This window comes from Typopeltis vanoorti, chromosome 1, assembly GCF_054136105.1.
Source record: "Typopeltis vanoorti isolate ZY-2024b chromosome 1, IOZ_Tvanoo_1.0, whole genome shotgun sequence".
Classification (NCBI taxonomy): Eukaryota; Metazoa; Arthropoda; class Arachnida; order Uropygi; family Thelyphonidae; genus Typopeltis; species Typopeltis vanoorti.
The window spans coordinates 191,111,018-191,135,669 of NC_143549.1; the positions used below are offsets into that span (position 1 = coordinate 191,111,018).

The 24,652-nt window shown below is 38.7% G+C and overlaps 1 protein-coding gene across 5 annotated transcripts in view; it reads right to left on the reverse strand.

Moving 5' to 3' along the window:
- The window catches only part of LOC150110721 (sec1 family domain-containing protein 2), a 397,942-nt gene extending 376,038 nt beyond the window's left edge, over positions 1-21,904 (reverse strand). For 4 of the 5 annotated variants that reach the window (XR_016549025.1, XM_090400427.1, XM_090400445.1 and 1 more), the window contains exons 1-2: positions 21,845-21,904; positions 3,424-3,610 (exon numbers count right to left, since the gene is read on the reverse strand). Coding sequence is in view for 4 of the 5 variants with exons in the window: in XM_090400427.1 (XP_090256553.1) it covers positions 3,424-3,610; positions 21,845-21,864 (207 nt within the window). In the remaining variant the exon portion in view is untranslated. Of the gene's footprint in view, positions 1-3,423; positions 3,611-20,981; positions 21,001-21,844 lie in introns of those variants that run through there. The other variant, XM_090400436.1, reaches the window with a different exon arrangement.
- Between the last annotated feature and the right edge of the window lie 2,748 nt (positions 21,905-24,652).

Sequence of the window (24,652 nt, forward strand, 5' to 3'; positions counted from 1 at the left end):
AGTTGGAAAAAAAGAAGACAACATCTCTACAATACAGTTAATGGAAATTGCAGAGTACAGAAAATAAACTCACTCTCTCTCTCTCTGTGTTTGTGTGTGGATGAAATCTAACCCACAAAAAACTGTAAACCTATCATACATTTTAGTACTGGAGATGAGCTAAGGATCTGATAATCCAGGAACACTCCCGAGGTCAAACATAGCACTTTTCAAGTCATTTAGACCTCCAATAGGCAGAGTGGTCTCACACGAGGCTATGAGAATTGTCTGCCATTGAAAGACATTTAGGTAATAGACAATTGTGCAATATTTATGCTCAATTTAAATCCACAACCTCTTGGTTGCTGAGCAGATGGAGCTGCTTGGCCAACCAGGCAGCAAATTTATATATTAAATAAATGCAACTAGTTTTGTCCTATTTACAAAGTATCTCTTCTAGTATAAAATTAACAAATATGGTATTAAACAAGATTCTGGTCATTTAAAACAGCTCAATGATATGCCTATTGTCATGCATGAGCATGCTTCTTTTGCGAAGTAGGTGAATGAATCATCGAAAAAGGGTAAAGTTGGATTTATATTTAAATGACTGAGATTTAATGTGATCTCTATAGAGTATGCGATTTTAATTTCTGTCACATAGTAGCAATGGTGCAGATTTCTGAAGCATTTCAGAATACTGTACTTGGTGTCTCTTGGCTTTGTCATCCTCTGAGCTGGCTGACGATAATGTGTGTACATCTAGAAGAGGCTAGAAGTGGCACTGCATCTGGTCTCTGCTCACTATGGAGTATTACTGTCACACTATGAGCAACAAATCCTAGGGTATTTCAGCAGAACACGTTTAGACTTACAGAGAAATAAGGATTAATATCTGATAAAGAAAGAGAACAATGTTTCAATTTTATTGAAAAGAAATTCTTTGTAATAAGGGTGAAATGAGTAGTATTTATATAAATAAATAAACAAATATAGTGAATTCCAGTTAACTGGATTCTAAGGATTCTGATTAAGCTGAGAGTACTAGAACCAATATAAGAAAGAGAAACAAATCCCCTAATTTCTTCATTATGAGTTGCATGAGAAGTCTTCAGATGATATGTCATTTACTTTTTTTTTTTTTTTCAAGAAGGTATTAGTCCTTTGGCTAATCCATGTGAATTCCTAACTCAGTGGTTCAGGAATGCAGGTGACTTATCCAAAGACCATACATACCCTTTTATGCAATTTTCGACATAAAGAGTAAATCAATACAGTGAATTCCAGTTAACTAGATCCCATATCAGGAATAGCATAATTTGGCCAAATTAAGTGGCTGCCCCAAATAAACAAAGTCACATTTCAAGAGTTTAAAAGATGAATGTATATAAGATAAAATATTAGTTTAGACAAATTTTTCATTTATTGCATAGAAAAATTACTGACCTATATATAAAATTAACAGTTGGCTTTAATGATTTTAAAGTAAAATATCTGCCATAAAAATAATTTCATTTAGGGACTGGATGGTATTTCACCAAGAGTTTTGAGAGAATGTGCTAGGGAACTGACAGTGCCTTTAACCTGGCTTTTCAATGAAAGTCTGGCTTCGGCAAAGGTGCCCAGGGAATGGAAGGAAGGTAAGATAGTGCCATTGCATAAGGGTGGTAGCAGACTGGAAGTGTCTAATTATAGACCAGTTTGTGTGTCATCAGTAGTTGTTAAGATCTTGGAGAAAGTAGTGAGGGACCGTGTACAGCATTGGGCAGATGAGGGTAATGTTATCTGTGAGAGTCAACATGGATTTGTGAAAGGGCGCTCTAGTTTTAGCAATAATAATAAAGTTACAAGAACATTAGATGAGGGAAAGGCATATACTGCAATTTTCTTAGACTTAGCGAAGGCATTTGACAGGGTGCCACATGATAAGCTGATATTTAAGTTGCAGCACATGGGTCTGGATGTCAGATTGGTCAACAGGATTCAGGATTGGCTGTCTGATAAGTATCAGAGTTGTGTATGGTGGAGCAGTTTCAAGGAGGCAGAGAGTTACAAGTGGGGGTCCCACAGGGCTCAGTACTAGGACCTATATTGTTTAACCTTTATATCAATGACATTGCCAGTGGATTACAAGGGGATATACAGTTGTTTGCGGATGATGCGAAGCTGGGAAGGATTATTAGTAATAGTGCAGATGTGATAGCCTGGCAAGAGGATTTGAATAAGCTAGATAGATGGGCAAATGAATGGGGGGTGTTTAATGTAGCAAAATGTAAGGTCTTAAGGTTTGGGAAACATTGATGGGATGCTGCATACTCTATGGGATGAGTTATACTGGAGGAAGTAGGGGAGACAAGAGATCTGGGGGTTGATGATTGATAGAAACCTGAAGTTTAGGGGACATATTGCAAAGGTGGTGAAGGTAACACAGAGGATTGCTGCAATTATGAGAAGGACACTGACCTGCAGAGATAAGAGGGTTATCATTCCATTGTATAAGTCTCTGATCAGACCACACTTGGACTACTGTTCTCAGATTTGGTCCCCAGGATTTGAAGGGGATAAATTAACTGTGGCAAAGACGGATGACAAAATGGTTTCAGGACTTTACAATGTTAGTTATGAGGATCGGCTGAGGGAATGTGGACTGCAGAGTTTGGTGGATAGAAGGAGAGGTGATATGATTGAGACTTTTAAACTGTTGAGAGGTGGTTACAGGGTTGACACTGGGGAGTTCTTTCGCTTGGTTGAACAGCGGGGAGGAGCAATGACCAGAGGCCATCCCTGGAAGTTACGAAAGGAAACTGTGAGCAAGAGGGTGAGGAGTTGTTTCTTTGCATGGAGGGGTGGTTGAACCGTGGAATGCATTGCCTGATGGAGTGGTGAGAGCGAGAACAGTCAATGAGTTTAAGGAGTGGTATGATAGACTTTGTGTTTCTTAGGAAGGACCTCCCACGATGAGTCTTTTGACTCCATGGAGGCCTGAATAATAATAATAATACATATTAAACATGCATGTGTTCTTAGCAGTTAATGACATTGTAGGAATGAAGCCTAGCTGTCTATTACACCAGGAGTCATATGTACAGATGTGTGATTATAGTTTACATAGCCAAAAAAAAAAAAAATCATAATTAACCCTCTCTGAACAGCAGGAAGGAGTGAATGTTCTTAGCAGTTAATGACATTGTAGGATTTAATGAAGCCTAGCTGTCTATTACACCAGGAGTCATTATATGTATAGATGTGTGATTATAGTTTACATAGCCAAAAAAAAAAAAAAAATCATAATTAAACCTCTCTGAAGTGTACCAATTTAGCATTCATAATACAGTCTTCTGTTCAGACAGCTCTTAAGTCACAATTCTGAAAATATATAACATGTATTTTTCAAAAAATGATCTAGTTAGAATTACCAATATATATATATTTCATTATACTTACTTCAAAAGAAGAAAAATCTTTAACATTTAGTGCACCAGCATTAAGTAATCTCATTAATCCACCATGCCAATGTAAGCATTCAGCTGCACCCTTGTCCATGAATACAAGAGACCTATTCACTTTATCACAAACATCATCCCACCATTTATCTAATATATTTACAAGCATCTGTTGTAAATGTGACATGCTACAAATGAAAACAACTGGATTAGTTCTATTTTTTTAAATTTTTTTTTTAAGTTTTATTTAATCATAATTATGTAAACTTACTCGGCCATTAAAATATTTCAAATAAAAAAAGTAGCTGAATGCCATACAACTTTCATGAGCCATTTAATTCCAAAGAAGGTTTGTGTTTATTATTGTAAGGTACTGCAACAATCAATTAGCACTTATAATAAGGGCATTCTGACCTTATTAATACTGAACATAACAAGGTCATTCTTGCCTGAAAACTTTTGATGAAAGCCCAGTATCTTAGATTCCTAATAAACTTTGTTAAGCCATTTCAAATTTCATTTAAACAGAATAACTTCATGGGACCAAAATGTTATATGATATTAGACATATACAATATGATATATTACTACATTGTGCAAAACTCAAACAATTATTATTTTTATTATTATTACGGGCAACTCCAGGGAGTCCTTAGACTCATCGAGAGAGGCCCAAATCATGTTCATCACAACTATTCGACATTCATACAGTATCTATCATACCTCGCCATAAACTCATTCACTGTCACAGCATCCACCACAGACTCTGGCAGCCCATTCCACTCATTCACCACTCTAAAAGTAAAGAAATCAGCTCTAACACCCTTACTAACCACACTTTTGCCCAGCTTCCATGGATGTCCCCTAGTCCTCCCACAACCAGCCCTGTTCTCAAAAATATCTTCTGCATTAATTTTATAGAAACCCTTCAGTAAATTGAATGTCTCAATCATATCTCCCCTCCTCTGCCTATCAACTAATTTTTGCAACCCACAAATCCTCAACCTGTTCTCATAAGGTTCATTCCACAGACCTGCTATCATCTTGGTCACTCGCCTCTGGATCTTCTCAACGTCCTCACCATCAAGAAGAAACCTAGGTGACCAAATCTGGGCACAGTAGTCGAGATGGGATCTTATCAAGGCTCGATACGGAGGAACAATAACATGCTTGTCTCTGCTTGTCAACGTATTCTTCAGCAACCAAGTGATTTGATGAGCTGATTTGGCCACTTTTGCAATGTGCCCCCTAAACTTCAACTCCCTATCCACCAACACTCCTAAATCTCATGCCTCATCAATTTCTTGGAGTACAGTTCCACCAATATAGTAAACTGCTGCTAATCTTTTCACCCCAAAATGTATAACCTTACATTTTGCCACATTAAATTGACATCCATTCTCCTCAGCCCAGACCTCCAATCTATCCAAATCATCCTGCAAAATTTTGACATCATCTGCATTCACTATTGCATCATCCACGAACAAATGAACTGTTCCTCTCAGATCCTTTCCTATATCATTAACAAATTAAACAGAAGTGGTCCAAGAACAGATCCTTGTGGCACACCACCAGTCAGGCCGTCTTGTGGACTCTACTCCTGAATAAACCACTCTCTGATATCTCTCCGTCAACTACCCTCCTATCCATCTCACCAACCCTATATCCATCCCCATATGCTGCATTTTACTGATTAGAATTCCATGTGGTATCCTGTCAAAGGCCTTAGTAAGGTCCAGTAGAATCACTGTAAACCCATTACCTTTATCCAGTTCAGCCGTCACTGCGTTATAATACGTGACCAAGTTACTGAGGCATGACCTACCCTTCACAAAACCATGCTGTCCCCAATACAGTATCCCATTTTCATCTATCCAATCTTGTATTTTCCTCTTGACTATTTTCTCCAAGACCTTGATAACAATTCCTGTTATGCTGATTGGCCGGTAATTTTCAACAGCAGCCTTGGAATCACCTTTATGCAGCGGAACTATTTTCCCCTTTTTCCATCCCCTTGGTACTGACCCAGACCTGAGGCTCAAATTAAACAAAATGGTCAAAGGCACTGACAATTCTTTAGCCGCTTCACATACGACACGAGCTGGTATACCATCGAATCCCCACAGATGTATTGACATTGAGGTCTGTAATAGACTATTTACCTCTACTTCATTCAATAGAATTCCAGTATAAGTTGTTGGTTCTTCCATTCCTGCAATGTCACCACCTGGATGATATACTCTTGCAAAGTGCTCGCTCAGTAATTCCACTATATTGACTGATTCGGTTACCTCCCTACCCTCAGCATTTTTTAAAATCATTCTGCCATGAACATTTTCCCTTTTACTTGTAACATATTAAAAAAACTGTTTGGGATTCTCTTTAGCCTGCATGGCCAATTTTCTTTCATAATCCACTTTTGCTTTTCTTACTACCCTTGTTACCTTCCTGGCCTGAGCTTTATACTGCTCCTGCACCTGCCGGTCACCTTTCTCCTTAAATTCCCTCCAGAATTGTTTCTTTTTTTGAAGCTCAAGCTTAATAGAGTTATTCATCCATTTAACCTCGACTTGATTTATTATTCGGACTCTTGGTATACAGTCAACCATTGCCTCCTGAAAACATTTCTTAATTGCCTCCCATGCACTATCAACATCCAGCCCTTGCAGTTTTACATGCCATGGCACTGTTGTATTGAATTGTAGTTTTTATTGTACAATGGTTGTATTTTATTCAATCTTTTCTAACCTAAACCTTCTTCTATCTTAACCTTATTCTACCAACATCCTACCGGCTGCACATTTATGTTGCGTCGCCTTCTTCCTTATCACAACTATTTTAACCTTTTATGCTATATCTCCGTAATACACTCTATCGGGTAGCACGTGGTACCTCTGAGGGACAATGGAATTTCCTCGAGATCGAGGCAGTACCAGAGTATCAGAGTGTCTGAGATTTACCTCTCGTAAAACGCCACGAAATTTATTTGTTTCGCTGCGCCACTTAGCGCTATTAGATTAATTAATATTAACCACCAAGAGGTATTCTCAGGACAGTACTTAATGATACCTATCAACTCTGCAGACATGGCCAAAATATGCCCTTTTAATATCCCGCATAGGTTCGTATTAATATTTTATAAGCGGTGCATCGGATTCCAGAAATCACAGAAGGTCTTTGTTAGAATCAAAAGCAAGGTTTATTATACTCAAAAGTTGATACACATAATAACATAAATTAAAATCCCATCTTAAGGGAGTTCTAGACAAGGTATATAATATTTAAACACTACTGTTACACTTATAAAACACTATACAGTAGCTTCCTAAAGTAAGAATTATATTAACCTTCGCTAATGCATTAGTCATGTACTATTATCACAATCAATCTAAAACTCTATAGCTCTGTCAGACTACACAAGATAACATTCATATCTATCACAATCTCTTTATATTATGCCAATTCTTTACTCTAACATATCCTTAGCTTCATTCAATATAAAGGCGAACTTTAACACAACGACAGATAGTAAGGTTAAAATCAATATTCTTCTAAAGTGATAACAATACAATCCTATCCTATATCATTAATGTTCTTCTTCTATAACATATTAACATGACACAAATCTTTCATTCATAATCAGTGTAACACAAACAAAGTTTACTTATCTTCCCTTTTTGGTTCTTTAGTGCTTCATATGTTCACAGGACACTGGGCTTCTGTGGACAGCTGGACTTGTTTCTTTTTGCGGAGAATACGGCCGCCAAGACCCGCCACTGCCTTAATCGAAATCCCTCTGGTAAGGAGGCATTGCCACCCCCTTCGCCACCATGGGGAGAGAGGAACACACAGGAGATCCAGGAACAAAAGGCCTTGTTACAGGGTCGCATGACCCTTATATTTCCCTCTTTTTTTCTCGGCATTTCTCGCCCTATTCGATGTCCAGCCAATTCACACGTGCTATTACGTCATGGCATCCATTCTCTCCCCCGCTATCGCACATAAGCTGACGTCACGTTGTTTGCTTGGGGCGAGCCGCTTCCTCGCGTTACGACTCCGTAACCTTTGGACTTGACCCCCCCCCCAAACTGTTGAATTTGTGCTTACATTTTATAATTCTTTTATACATATTTTATAATGCTCTGCTAATGTCTTACACTTTCAATACTGAATTAACCACATTCATGAATGGCACAAAATACATACTTATTTACCCTTTCATAACAGAACATACTTGATATACATATACATAATACTTAATTTTCACTTAGAGGCAATTTACTGTATTTATCTCCTTTTTTTTTTTGTTTGGAAAAGCATGTTAGATTGTGATAAGATAGGAGTTCATAAAATTCCACTCTATCACAATCCAACAGCACTGAGCCAAGCACACTCCTAAACTTGTCATACTTACCAGCCCGGTAATTCCACATGTACCCTGTCTTAATTGTAAATTCCACTCCTTTAGCCACCTCCCAAGTCATGACCTTATGATCACTCTCACCAATTGGTGGCAACATGGTCTTGTTTGTTACAGCTCATTCTCAGATGCAATTACTAGGTCAAGCACTCTCTGCCCCCTAGTATTTTCCACAACATGCTGTCGCAGATAGTTGTCCCTTAATAACCGCATAAAATCCAATTCCTTCCTCCCATGTGCCCTCTCCTCCTTCCAGTCAATGTTACCATAATTGAAATCACCCATAATAATTACCCTCCTTCCACTCATTTCTTCTATTTGCGTATGCATACTATCCCCACCATCTATTCCATCACCTGGTCTACAGCAGCACCCAATTGTATATTTTGTTCTGCTAGACTCTATCTCACACCAGATAGCCTCAAATTGGCTCTTTTCTCTATCCTGCAGTTCAACTTTAATACTCCTTGGCTGCAAGTCATCAGCTATCATCAACAACACTCCTCCCCCACCCCCTTTTTATTCTCCCTGTCACTCCTGAACATGCTATACCCGTCACACTCAATCCCACTAGCTTTATCATTCTCTCTCAGCCATGTTTCACTAATACCAACAACCTGTGGCCTGGAAGTGCCAACCAAGGCCAAAAACTCTTCCTTCTTGTTCCTAATACTCCTGGCATTAGTGTACATGAATTGCAGAAGCACGTTAGTCCCATCCCTACTTTGATGCCTTATACTAACTATCCCATTCTGATTTGTTGTCCTTCGTACTCGCTCAGGCATATTATACTCATTCATACACTCAACTGCCTCCCTAAAGTCTGCATATCTACTCCCCCCCCCCTAATAAATCTAGTTTCCCTGAGTCTGTACATCCACTTCCACTTCATTCATCAACACTTGGCATCAAATCTATTCAAATGTAACCCATCCATCTTATATAAATCCTTTCGCCCCTTGAACTCACTCCACACATCCACAAACTCCACACCACTCTCCATGCATAACCCATGCATAAAGTCATTGGCAATTATGGCCCTCCTTCTAAACAGTTCACTGTCATACCGTGGCAAAATACTCACCATCCTAACTCTCTCACTGTTCTCTTTTGCTACCTCAAGTAATTCCCTCACATCCTCTATCATTTCCAATTCAATTGGAAAAGACTTTAGATCAATTATTGTTAAGAAAAAGGAATTTTTACATGGCCATTTTGAGTTAGCCAATTTCATATGGAGGAAGCAGATATCTTTTTCTTCTGGAGATTTGAGTTTCTATTTTGCAAAACATACAAATCAATCAGACAATATATGCAATTAAAAGAAAAAAATGCACATGTAATGAGAAGATGAGCACATAGTTGCAGATGATGAATTGTGCATGATAGATGATAGAGTGATAACAGCAGAATTATCTGAAATAATCAGTAAGGGTTTATGAGTAGGTCTTATTCTAGCATTTCATTTGCATATTATAACAAGATGACAGATGAGGGATAAAATGGAATGCAGACAAGTAAAATGAATATGTAGAAATTTGATACATTGGCACGTGACAAATTTATATTTAGACTAAAAATTGGATAATAATACATTATTGAGTTGGAGAGGGAAATGGCTGCCTGATAGTAAGTATGAAAGGTGGGCAGAGGTGGATCAAGTGAGTGTCAGACCTGGAAGCCAAGGGGCCATGAGCTATGCAGAAAAATTAAAAGAGATATATAAGAATGATATAGATATCACACATTTGGACAATGAATTGGAAAAGTTTCTATTTTTAAAAGAAGACTGCCACACAAGTATACCAGGCTGCAAGAGAAATGTCGTAAACTCTTCCAAATATAGATATTTTAGGGGCCCCCCCATAAATTTTACTGCCAGGGCCCCTAGTCAGCTTAATCAGCCCCTGAAGGGGAGGGGAGGAATCTTAGAAGAAGAAGCAAGTCAATGTTTGCAGATAATGCAAAGTTGGGAGGGGGGGGCAGAGCTATGAGAAGCAAAATTATATTGTAGCACTCCAACAGGATTTCAAAATACTGTGTAGGCAGATGAGGAGACTATCACAATTCACCATTACTATTATACAGGTATTTCCAGAGTCCAAAGACTCATCACAGAAGATTCATTATTCATACGGCATCTATCATACCTCACATTAAACTCATTCACTGATGAAGTATTGAAAACCACCTCTGGCAACCCATTTCACCTATTCACCACCCTCCAAGTAAAAAAATCTAGTCCTAACACCCTTGCTAACCATATTTTTACACAACTTCCACTGGTGACCCTTACTGTCTGCCTTCTTGGCATCAATACTATAGCTCTTTTAATAACTTAAATGCTTCTATTATATCTCCTCTTTTTTGCCTTATCAGATAGTTTTTGAAGCCCACAGACTGCAATATATTCTCATAGGGAGCATTCCATAGAAGGAGATAGATATGAATCTGGTGATCTGGATTAAATTCCATTCAAGAAGGGAGCATTCCATAGACCTGCCACAATCTTTATCACTCACCTCTGGATCCTCTGCACCACTTCTTCATTTTCACAGACTCCAGGAGTCCAGATCCATATACAGTAGTCCAGTTGTGGTCTTATTAAAGCCTTATATAGAGGAATAATGATCCTTGCTTGTTAGAGTGTTCTTCAATAACCATGTAATCCAACATGTTCTTTTGGTTATCTTCGCAATATGCCTTCTAATTTTCAATTTCCTGTCCACAATCATCCCAAAGCACCTGGCCTCATCATACTACTAGTCTATTTCAGTCTTTCTTCAGGTCTCTGCATCACCTTCATTTACCACTGCTCTTTCCAGTTCAGTATCAACAAACAACTAAATATTCCCTGTTGATCATTTCCTATATCACTGATATACAAATTAAACAACAGAGGACCAAGTAATGAGCCTTGTGGTATACCACTGGCCACAAACCTTCCATTAACCACTCTTTGATATTCTTCTGTCAACCACCGTCTAATCCAGATCACCAGATTCATATCTATTTCCATTTGCTGAAATTTATGCATTATGTTCTATGTGGAATGTTGTAAAAAGCTTTTCCAAAGTCTAGCAATATCACTGAGTTGCCACTTCCCTTATCTAACTCCATTGCCACTTGATTATAAAAAGTAAACAAATTATTAAGACAAGACCTACCCTTTACAAAACCATGTTGTCCCTTATAGAGTATCATATTCCTATCCACCCAGTCCTGAATTCTGTCTTTCACCAATTTCTCCAATACCTTAACCTGCACTCCTAAGATGCTGATTGGCATATATTTTTTTGCTTCTGTCTTGGATCCTGCTTTATGAAGTGGGACTATTCTGCCCTCTTTCCACTAGCACCTTCCCAGTACTGAGGCTTAAAATAAACAGCCTGATCAGAGGAGCTGATAATTCCTTTGCACCTTCTCATAATACAAGGTCAATATACCAACTAAACTGATGGCTGCATTTGTATTAAGGTTCTGCGATGTTTTTAGTAACTCCATTTCTTTAATCTCTATTCTCCCATTAGTCAATGTCAACATCTGGCATTGCAATATCACCACTTAGACTGTATACCCATGCAAAATGCTTACATAGTAATTCAATTATTTTGTTTGCTTCTGTTAACTTCCCATCATCAGCACTTTTAAATCATTCCTTCTTTTACTTGTCACATAGCAAAAGAACTCTTCAGGATTTCTTTTGTGTTCATCAGCTAGTTTACTCTCATAATTAGCATTGACCTTCCTTACCATACAGGTCACTCTTCTTACCTGTGCCTTATACAAAGGGGGGGGGAGGACTGAAAAGTTCTGATAAACACCTAGAACAAAAATAATATTAAAGCAATTAATATAGCCACAAGAAATAACATATCTTAAACCCTTTAATCCCCATGTCTCATCAAATTGTAATAAATTGTTCTTTTTCTTTCAGGATATATAAGACCTCAATTCCTTCATGGTGAATATCTTTTCAGCACACCCTCATACAGCTTGGGCATGTTAATCACCTTTTTCTTTACAATCCCTTTACAACCTTGTCTTTGTGCAACTCCTGCTTAATGAAGTTATTCATTCATCTATCTCCTACCTGACTTATCCTTCTGACTCTAGGTATATATTCTAATATTGCTTTCTTCAAACACCCCTTGGCAGCCTCCAATGCATCACAATCATAGCTATTATTATTATCCAGGCCTCCATGGAGTCAAAAGACTCATCGTGGGAGGTTGTTTTTAGGAAACACAAAGTTTATCATACCACTCCTTGAACCCATTGACCGTCCCCGCTCCAACCATTCTCTCAGGCAATGCATTCCAAGGTTCAACCACCCTCCACACAAAGAAACCACTCCTCACCCTCTTGTGCACAACCTCCTTTCGTAACTTCCAGGGATGGCTCCCTTGTCATCGCTCCTTCCCGCCGTTTCACCAAGTGAAAGAACTCTCCAACGTCTACCCTGTAACTGTTTCTCAACAGTTTAAACGTCTCGATCATATTACCTCTCCTTCTATCCACCAAACTCTGCAGTCCACATTCCCTCAGTCGATCCTCATAACTCATATTGTACAGTCCCGAAACCATCTTTGTTAGCTGCCTCTGTACTCTTTCCACAGTCAATTTATCCCCTTCAAATCCTAGGGATCAAATCTGAGAACGATAGTCTAAATGTGGTCTGATCAGAGTCTTATACAACGGAAAGATAATGCTTTTATCTCTGCAGGTCAGCATCCTTTTTAGTATTGCAGCAATCCTCTGAGTTACAATCACCACCTTTGCAATATGCTCCCTGAATTTCAGTTTTCTATCAATCATCACTCCCAGATCTCTTGTCTCCCCGTACAGCTCCTCCAATCGAGTGTGTACCCCACCATCGATGGATCCCAAACCTCAAGACTTTACATTTTGCTGCATTGAACCGACACCCCCATTCATTTGCCCATCTGTCTAGTTTATTCAAATCCTGTTGTAGGGCTGCCACATCTGCACTATTACCGATAACCCTTCCCAGCTTCACATCATCCGCAAACAACTGAATGTCCCCTTGCAATTCATTGACAATATCATTGATATAAAGGTTGAACAATACAGGTCCCAGTACTGAGCCCTGTAGAACCCCACTTGTAACTTTCTGCTTCCTTGATATTGCCCTACCATACACAACTCTCTGATACCTATCAGTCAGCCAATCCTGAATCCATTTGACTAACCCGACATTTAAACACATGTGCTGCAACTTAGATATGAGTTTATCATATGGCACCCTGTCAAATGGCTTTACAAAATCCAAAAAAATTCTTTCCCTCATCAACTGCTCTTGTCACTTCATTATAAAAGACAATCATATTACTAAAGCAAGAGCACCCCTTAACAAATCTATGTTGATTCTCACAGATAACATTACCCTCATCTGTCCAGCGCTGTATATAGTCCCTCACTAATTTCTCCAAAACCTTAACACCTACTGATGACACACAAACAGGCATATAATTAGACACTTCCAGTCTGTTTCTGCCCTTATGCAGTGGCACTATCTTACCTTCCTTCCATTCCCTGGGTACCTTTCCCACAGCCAGACTTTTATTGAAAAGCCACCTCAGTTCTTTAGCACATTCTCTCAAAACCCGTGGTGAAATACCATCCAGTCCAACAGCTTTACTGGTATCCAGAGTACTCAGTATTTGGTACACACTCTCCTCTTTCACCTCTAAACCATGAACCTGCCCTATCCCTCTAGTATTAAAACCTCCTACAGGATGAAATATACCAATAAAGTGCTCATTCAACAACTCCACTATGTCCTCTGCATCAGTCACTCTATTCCTATTTTTATCCCGCAATGTCATTCTTCCACAATCGTTTCTCTGCCTACAGGCCAAATAGATAAAAATTCCCTAGGATTTTCTTTGGATCTTAGTGCCAATCTCTTCTCATATTCCAGTTTTGCCTTCCTCACCATTCTGGTCACTCTCAGGCCTGCATCTTATATTCTTCATGTATCTGTCCTTCACCCCTCTGCTTATATATCTTCCATAATCTCTTTTTCAACTGCAGTTCCTGTTTGATATCATTTGTCATCCACTTTACACCAAATTGTGTCCGCTTCTTCACCCATGGAATACAGCTTACTATTGTTGCTAACAAATATTCTTTCACAATTTCCTAAGCACTAATGATATCCTGGCCTTCCAATTCTGCCCTCCATGTAACTTCCCTAGTTGATACCCAAGACTATTATTAATTACCCGCCTTATAATTCCACATACGTTCCCTTTTCTTTAAACACCTGCATGTCTGTTCATCTTCCAAGTCAAAACCACATGGTCACTCTCTCCAACTGATGGGAGAGATGTCATCTCACTTATTATCAGCTCTTCTGATGCTATGACCAAATCCAAAACTCTTGAATCTCTTGTTCTCTCTATTACATGCTGCTAAAGACATTTGTCCCTTAAGAATTCCAGAAATTCTATCCCCTTCTTAATACTTGCATTTTCCTCTTCCCAGCTTATACTGCTGTAGGTAAAATCTCCCACAGCAATCATTCTTCTTGCACTTGCCAAGGTCAACTGCCTAAATATCTCCTGGTCCCCGCCCTCTGTGCTCCCTGGTCTATAGCAACACCCCACTAAATATCCTGTCTTGGCCACTTCTACCTCACACCATATGCTTTCAAAACCACCTGTGTCACTGCCTTCAAAAGCCTCCGCTCTTAGAGGGCATAAGTCATCACTTATTATAAGCAGTACTCCACCACCACATTTTCCTTTCCTATCCTGCCGAAAAATGCTGTACCCTGCCACTTCAATTCCAGTTATTATATCATCCTCCGTCAACCACATCTCAGAGATCCCAATAATCTTCAGCCAGGTTGATGCTATCAGCGCCACCAATTCATCTCCTTTATTTCGGATACCCCTGGCATTAGTACAGAGCATAAAAATGTCACTGCTTCTATATCTATCATTGTCCCCTCTTGACCCCCCCCCCCCAGACTCAATGTTACCTCATGTCATCCCCCTTCCCCTATTCCCACAAGAGGCCACCCCCTGCTACCATTCATCTGGGGAATTCTAGTTTCCCTGCATTGACACACTGACTCGTTCAGAAAACAGCAATCTTTACAGATGCTTTCGTCCTTCCTCATTCAAATGCAAGCAGTCTCTAGCATACAGTTCCCTTCTGTCCTCAAACGCCCTCCAAGCATCCACGTATTCCAATCCTCTCTTCTCACACATTCTGGCTATTATGCGATTTAGTATTGCTGCTCTTTTGCTCAGCTCGTCACTATCATACCTGGGCAACACACACACAATCTTCCCTCTCTGTGTTTTCTTTTGCACAACTTCAAGCAAGAATCTCAGATTCTCTCGCTGCCCGATTTCCACTACCTCTCAAGTCATTCGTGCCTACTATCACAATCATTTCATCCATCCTTTCACTCCTCTTAATTGCCATAGCCACATTTTCTATCATCCCTCCAAGCAACCATACCTCTGGCATCCTATCTTGCACACCAGAGATCATCGAGTCTCCATACACCACACCCTTGCCCTTCTGTTCCTTGATTGCTCACCTGCATCCCTCACTCTCTCTCTCTCTCTCCTCTAACCCTTTCTCTCTGTGCTGTCCTTGCATTAATCTGTCCCTGGTTCACTCCCTCACATTCTTCTCATTTCCTCTCTCTGACTGTTTCCATTCCCCCCTCCCCTCCTCTATCATTCCCATAACTCTCTCTCACTCCCTCTCTTCTACTGTCTCCATTCTTTCCTCTTCTATCATTCCCATACGTCTCTCTCATTCCCTCTCCTGCTCCTATTCTCTCCTCTTCTAGCATTCCCATACCTCTCTCCTCTTCTATCATTCCCAAAACTTTCTCTCTCTCCCCTACTCCGATTCGCCTTGCATTTATCTCTTCCATTCTCCAAATCTCATCTTTCATACTTCTCATCTCATTCACAAGATATTCCACCTCCTCTTTCAGCTCATCTATCTCTCTCTGCAAGTCAGTCACTCTTGATCAAAATTCATTCTCCCAAACAAAACCATCTCCGAAACTTTCACAGTCACTCATCCCTTCCACACTATCGACTATTATTTTCTCATTCATATTTTTTTTTTCATTCTCTCCTATTACACTGCTCGTCTTCTGATATTCATTTTCCATTCCTGGAGGAACTAGGTCAGTTATCGATATATCTATTTCATTTATTTCCTACCACTGCCTGCATTTTGCACACATATGCAACCCCCCCCCCCTCACCAGCCACATATCCAACTCCCGAGATGCATACATGATGCAAGCATTGCATGCCACAAAGTCCCTTATTATATTGCGTTTAATAGAGCTCTTAAATGGGGAGGACTTGACATTATTCATCTCAGTTAATCTCTATAATACCGGGGCAACAAATTCACAACTTTTACTTTTTACTCCTCTTTTCCACATGCACTAGTAACGCTTTCATGTCATCTCACACACACAACACTTGCTAAATCAAACATACCAGCCAAAATAAACATATTTCACTTTAACTCTCTTCATCCTTACATCACTGACATCCTGAATATTAGCAACAGGAAAAAAAATGCAATTTCATCACAATCTGCTCATGCACTCCTCTTATCAATGAATCACCATAAAACCATACAAAAACCAATCCTTATTCTCATGCTTTTGTAGTTTAACACCCTGCTTTCCCTAACCCTTCTTTCACTTCTGTGTCATACCATCCTCCAGGCATTTCTCCAATTACTCACATTTTGTTCTGTGGAGAAGTCTGTGTAAGTGCACTATTTTTTCCATTACCAAATTCAATATTGCAAAGTGTTGCAATATTGAATTGCAGGTTGAGCTGTTTTGAATTATGGTCAAAGCAACCAAGGCTATGAGGAGAGTGTATAATGTCTGAATTGTGTTTTTCTGGTGTTTTGTAGGATGAAAAGCTCTGCTACCCAGTTTACTCACCTTGAGTTGGAAGTCCTTATAAAGGCCCTTTCATATTCTAGATGAGATTTGAACCGGGTCTTTTCGACAAATACAGCGTCATTAATACCACCTGAGCTATGGAGGCTCTGGATGATGCCAGATAGATGAAATTTAGAGAATACATGTAAAATGCAAACATAACATGGAATTTTAGCAATAACAAGGAAAAATAAGTTATATTTCTGCTGTGCAAGATCCAAATCAGGCTGCATTTGGAATTTTAGGTGGGTAGGAAGGGTGATAAAATTCAAACATGCAAGCTGGTGAGGGATTTATACTAGATTAATGCAGAAGAAATATTTTGCAGAGCGCAAGGAGATGGGAATAGAATACGAATTTTTGTAAGCTCTCTAATTCAAAAAGTGAGCAGCATGTTGTTAAGTTCAGAAAGAGTGGCGAGTGAGTGTAATTCATAGCATTAGGGCATGGTGAGTGCCTAAACAGTAAATGAGTCTAGGGCATGGTCAGATGAGCACTGCATTTAATAATGTGACTTTACCACAATCGGTCTTGATTCTAGTGGCCTGGTGAAGATAATTTTTTTTTTGATCTGGAAAACTTAGAATTTTCCTCCTGCATTACAGATATCTGACTGGTAAATACAATTACATGATGGATAAAACATAAATTTGTCTCAGTGTTAATTCTATGTGCAAAAATGCTACTGCATGTACTAGTGCACTGTAAAAAGTATCAGATTAATGCCAAGTGTTGTAAAAATTACATAATTTTAAATATGCTAGATGTGTGTGTGTGGGGGGGGTGAATACACACATCTGCATGCACAGATGAGAATGCCAATTCAATGTTACAAAGTGCTAGGTTGTGAAATTTCAAAGACAAGGAATGGATGCAGTGTATTCAACTCGTGGAATGTATTGAAGAAGATAAAGAACTGTGGTTTGATGAACAAGGGCACAAAGTTTGGGATCCAAACTGTGAGTAATGACAACACAGGATTATGGCAATAGTGAAGAAAAAAGTAGTTCAAGTTCCACTGTAAAAAGTTCTGTTCAGGCTGCATTTGGAACTGTGTGCAGATTTGTTCATCTGGATTTTGAGGAGATGAAGAGATTCTGAAAAGAGCCCAAAAAAGTGCGACTATGGGAGGTTAGTCTCTGGAATTTGAGTAAGAGAACAAAATGAAGGAATGCCATCTGTAGACCTAGTAAAGAGAAAAGGAATGGTGAGGAAGGATAATCAGACTGAAACCAATGAACTAATGAGGGTTGCATGTGTGTGTGTGTATACCAAATTAATGTAAAAGTTTTTTTTTGCATTAATACCATGTATGTACATTTACAGTACATACAGGGTATTAGTACACACCCTGTATGTACTGTAAGTGTATATACAGGGTGAAATAAATGGTGGTGATGTTACACCACTATTCTTTGATTTAATGTTAGCACCAAAGAAAGCACCAAAGCAATGGACATTAAGAACTCACTTATGAAGTGAGTTCTTAATATCCTGAAAAAGTTGTCTTGAAAAGCATGGTCTGGAAAAAGAAATCCTGCAGGAAATGCTAAATGAATTATACACGGATGGAGAATCAGTTATGCTAGGGAAACAAGCAGGTTTGGCAACGTTGATGAAAGACGGTTTTTCAACAATTTTAACATGGTACAGTATAAATTATCGCTTAGAACTTACTGTGAAGATTCAATGAAAGATGTTATGACAACAAATCATTTTGTGGTGCTTCTTGATAAGGTATATTCAACTTTTAGTATGTCTCTAAAGAACTTACATCAATTAAGGAAATGTGCTGAACAGTTGTTCTGCAGTCTCACTAAAGTGGAAAAGATGTTGTCAACTAGCTGGGTTGCATCAAGTTTTTGGGCTGTGAATTCTATTTGGAATAGCTATGCATCATTGCAGAGTTTCTTTATACATGCAGTTCATGATGGAAATTGAGAGAGTAAAGAAAGAGCAACATTTCAAGGGGGGGTAGCTGGTAAACTTGAAGAATTGTACTTCATAAACAATTTAGGAATAATGGTGGATCATTATCTGAGCTTTCTAGCCTCTCAGTCTTTGTAAAAATAAACTATGACATTACCTAGAGCATAACAACTCCTGCACAGAACAAGAGAAGTATTTAAATGTCACAAAGAGAGAGAGAAGGTATTTACTGGAGGGAAGTTTAGAAAGCTATAGAAGCACATCAATTCAAAGGAGTTCCCTTGAAAGTATTTGAGGGTAGGAACAACACAATGGAAATAAATGAAGGCCAATTTTATGCGAGTATAATCACAAATTTGACAAGTCAATGCATGACAGATAAGGACACAAAGTACTCAGAAATAATGAAAATAGTTTTACCTGAGTATTGGCCAAATGATATTGCCATGGGTATGGAGAACAAGAATCAAAAGATCTGTGTGATTTGTTTTCTCTGTGTTATCGTAAGGTCATTCAACCTTATAGGGATTTTAAGTACTGTGGCAGTAAGCATGTGTCAGATGCCATGAAGAAAGTTCTGAAGTATGTTGAAACAATACCAGTGAGCAATGCAGAGTGTGAGTGGGGGTTCAGCATTATGAACAATATTGTGACAAACACCAACAAGAAATGCACTATGGTTGAAAATGTCTAATCTTCTGCCAGTAAATAATTGAGGTCCACTAATTTCCCAGTGGGATCCTCTTCCATATGTTAAACACTGGATGTCCCAATGAAGAAACAGTGCACTTGCTTATTGCAAAAAGAGACTTGATGCAGAGACACACAAATCAAAGGAAGCCTTGTAGAAATTATTGTAGACCTCCTGCAACTGTTAACTAAGGGTAAGCCCCAATATTTTTGTGCACTTTCCTGTACATTTCACTAGTTATATTTCAAATTTAATTTACTGATATGAGTAAAACGCATATGTTTGTCAAATGGTGTTGTGCAAATTGTTGAGATAATCTTTGAAATTGATAAGTTCATCTGTTGTTCCATTGAATATGATAAAAATATTGTCCACATAGCGTAGCCATATTTTTGGTTTTTTATGGTAATTCTTAAGAGCTACCAAAGGGCAATGATCAAGCTATTGATGCTCCAAATTATATTTTTACATGAAAATTTCATGCTGGGCAAAGTCTCCAATCTATTAATTGTTATTTTGTTAGCTTATTTTAATGGTATTGATTACAACACAGAATGATAAGAAAATAATACTTATTAACTTTGTGTTGTAACCAATACCATTAAAATAAACTAACATGTAATAAAACTAATCGTTCAACTATTATTTTGTTTGGTAAGAACCAACTTAAAGGATAAGATCTGCAATATTATTTAAATCTGAGCTAAATACATTTAGTATTACTATATTTAAGTATGAGATGATCTAAGCAAATGACAAGATGGATACATTGTGATCCAGTTTCTGGCTACATCATAGTACACTAAGCAAACCACCAGCAGGCCATTTAGGATCTACTTTGAATGTTATCAAATTTGGGATTCATCTGACTGTTGGTTCACTAACCACCAATGCAAAAGCATGTTAACATTTTACTGTTTAATTACTGCTTATAACAAATACAAAACTTTCATTGTAAACTATTGTAAACAAGAAATTATATTCTTGTTTATATTATTATATCAAGTAATATCAAGAGGGATTACCTTGCTTTAGTATGGCTAACTTACTTTGTAACTATCTGAGAAAACTATCACACTTTAGAATGATAGTATGTTAACAAAGTATTCTAAAAGTATGCATAATTATACACTTTTAGAATAAAATTATGCTAATTATGCATATATATAAAAAATTGTTAACATAATTATCATAATAAAAAGTTAAGTTAAACCAAAATTGAAATGGCTCAACAAATTTTTGTAAAGATCTCGAATATCATCAAAATCCATCCTGTCCATGTAGATGTCATATGTACAGATGGAAAGGCAGAAAAAAATACATGCACATAATGTGTTTATGTATTTTATGAAATATACCTATAAATTGATGCAATGCAAAATGCAGTTATTCTGAATCAGTTTTCAGCTGTTCTGTCAAGAATGGAAGCATTTCATCAGTTTTTTTTTTTTTTTTTTTCATGAGCCAATTTCAAGTTTGGATTATATATATATATATATACATACAAATTGTTAAAATAAAACAGTGCAATAGAATAAACTTTTTTACTTCCTCTATTCTTTGGAAAATTTTTCCTTAAAATTTTTTATGTTCTCCCACCCTTGATGGGTGTGCTTCCTCTATTTTAAGTCTGTCAGTTTAATTCTGGATTCTGTAAGACAATATCTCCCACAGTGAAAACTTAAATATGACACCAATTAACAGAGAAAATGATACTAAAATTACGAAAGCACTTCTCCCACCCTTGCACATGTGTGCGTGCTATACCTATTCGATGTTTCTTTGTCAGTTTAATTTTCGATTCTGTAAGACTATCTCCCACACTGAAAACTTAAGCATGACACCAACTGACAGAGAAATTATGCTAAAAATATAAAGCACTTGAACAAATCAGTTTTTATTTATTTTTAATGCAAATCCAGCCTGTGAGTTCCGAAGGGTGTAAATCAAATATCATAACGCTAATTACGGATATAGTAGATCATCTTGATCTGTTCTGCTCTCATTATCTATCTAATATCCTTTGTAAAGGTTGTGAAGATATTGGAAAAGTTTTAATACCCATAATCAAAGAACAGAAGATGACGCATATGTTACAAGTAAGTCATTATTTTATTTTACTTTATTTTAACGTTTGTGAAATGATGTTATTTACTTAAAAATCTGGACTGCATAAAATGAACACTAAATTTAGGCTGCTCGTCTTATGCAGTATTTAAAAACGTATGTCACTTTAAAATCACAGAAAATATAGTAGAATAAGCAACTTTCTGTCGGCAAAATTTCATAATGCCCTCTCATTCGAAATCAAAACATGATTTAGTTTTTCAAGAAATTGAAGCTGACAAAAAAAAAAAAAAAAAGTATTCACATTACAGTATAAATAACACATCGTGTGCTAATTAACTCACACATTCAACGTTACATGCATAAACACTTGCCACTATTGACGGCCCACCATGCTGCGCTCTATAAATGACTTTCCAAAACAACCACAAAAAATAAAATTTTAGCTCTTTGAAGTCTGTTAATCTTCTATACAAACGATATAACGTGCGCAGATGTGGTGTAAGGAATATAAACTGAACTAAAATTGTATCTGCAATTTTAGTATATGAAACAAACAAAAAAATTAAATATAAGGCATTAGCTGATTTTTTAAATAAAAAAAAGAGTGCTTTATATATATATATATATATATAGAGAGAGAGAGAGAGAGAGAGAGAGAGAGACAGCAGCTGCAAGAGGAACTTCCAATGGTCAAGATCCTCCGCCACCAAGCTCAGGTGTTATGGTGGGACTCCCAAACGTGTCCACCCAAGGTTTTGGATATAATCTATCCAGCAAGTCCTTGGCCTCTTACCCTCTGGCTGGCTTGGCAAAGAGGGCCTGATGGGGGGCCTCTCTTGTGGCATTCTGACCACGTGCCCTTACCAACGTAACTGTGATCTCTCAACACGGAGAAGCAGCGGTTGAATATTGAGGGTTTTCCGAATTGCAGAGCTTCTGACCCTGTCGAGTCTTGTTAGCCCCAGCAACCCCTCGAAGGAATTTCATTTCAGCCGCTTGGATTCGTGTGCGCATTCTTTAGGTCATTACCCAACTCTCATGACCATAGGTGAGGATGGGGACATAAACTGTATTGAAGACAGCCAGCTTTGCCTTCTGGCTTAACTCTCACTTCAATACTACCGAACGGCTAAGTTCCCGCAATATTGCGCTTGCTGAACCAATCCGAGTATCTAGCTCTATGTTCCACTTTCCATCACGCGTGAATATGGACCCAAGGTATTAAAACTTCACCACCTGCCTCAGTGGGACTCCACTCACATGTAAAGTGCACTGGGATGGTTGTCTTGAAACCACAAATGTTTCAGTTTTGGCCACACTGATCTTCATTCTGGCTTCTGCACAAACAGCTGCAAACCTATCCAGGGTCTGCTGGAGGTCATCTGTGGAAGAGCTAAGCAGAACTAGGTCATCTGCAAAAAAGCAGACGTCCAATGCTACATCTTCCAATTCTGACACACTCACTGCCTCAGCTATGCCTAAATCCAGTCCATAAATATTATGAAAAGGAGGGGTTACAGAACACACCCTTGACAGAAGCTAATGGAGACTGTGAAAGGTTCAGATTTTGTGCTGTTTGTCCTGACACAAAATTCTGGGCATTCATACAGGGACTTGATGGCAGCTAATAGTTGGCCATCCACTCCATACTCCTGTACTACTTGCCAAAGCTTATCCTGAGGAACCCAGTCATATGTCTTCTCCAAGTCCACAAAACATGTGTAGACATTCTTGACATATTCCCAAGATTTCTCAAAGACTTGCCTTAAAGTGAAGATTTGGACAGACGAAACAATGTGGCTTTCGTCTACCAAGCCACATTGTTCTTCCTGGAACTTTGACTCAATTATGCTCCTGCACCTTCTTTCCAAGCACCTAGCATATACTTTCCCAGGCAGCTGAGCAGAGAGAGAGAGAGAGAGATGCCACAATAGTTGCTGCAATCTCTCTCTCTCTCTCTGGCCTCCCTTCTTGAAGTCTGGTATTATTATGCCTGTCTGCCATTGATCTGGTGCTCGCCTAGATATCCAAGCAGCCTGACACACTCGAGTCAGCTGAAGAACACCGTCTCGATTTAAGGCTTTTAGCATTTTGGGCCGAATTTCATCATCACCAGCGGCCTTGCCCTATTTTTGCAATTTCATTGCTAAATGGACCTCTTCTACTGTGAGACTAGTCATCGTCTGAACTGCACCTCGTTGGATGTCCACAACTGCTGGGCCACCTGGGTTAAGAAGGCTCAAAGTATTCCCTCCATCTGTGGAGGATATCCTCCTCGGTTGTTAAGAGTGCACCATCAGAGGCCTTAATTGTCCTTGCTGTGAACTATTTCCTCCCTCGAAGGTGGCGAATGGTCTTCTGGAATACTTTGTTTGCAATTGCATAAAATGAGTAATCTTTCTCCAAAGGATTCCCAAGCATTCTGCTTTGCTGTCTTTACTCCCTCAGCAGCAGCTTTTTTGCACCTCAGCATACCAGAAACGCATCTCAGGTGGCCTGCCCCTAAGCCAAATTAGGTTAGTCCTCCATTTTTGCCTGAACAGCTTTTTGGACATCTTGGTTCCACCAAGGTGTCCTTTTCTCACGGCCAGTAGCCACGCTGAGCCGCTTTATGCCACAGCCTGAGAGTGCAGAGGCAGTGACAGCTGTTCTGAAAAGCACCCTCTCCTCCTCCTCCTCAATATCTGCAGTATGCTTGGCAATCTCTTTGATCCTGGAGGAAATGTCAACTGCAAAAGTCATCCTCACAGCCTCATTTTCCAAGGCCTCCCATTTCACGCTGTGTAGCTGCTTAGGCCTACCAGCATTGATGGTGGCATCTGGTTTCTGAAGCTGTAGAGTGCAGTCAACAAGGTGGTGGTCAGTTGCCAGTTCTGCCCCTCTCCTCACACAAACGCGTCCAGCACTGAGGAAAATAGGTCTGCTGAGACTATAAAGAAATCAATCAGAGACCTTTGTCCAAGTGTATCCTGGTGCCAGGTATACTTATGGACTTCTCAGTGCTGGAGGAAGGTATTCATTATGGACAAGCTGTTAGTACAGCAGAAGTCCAATAATTTCAACCCATTCGCCCTGGAAGGGTAGTGAGATTAGCTTTGTTCAGCTGAGCATAAAATTAACTTGGATCTTTTGTAATTGTAAAATTCTGC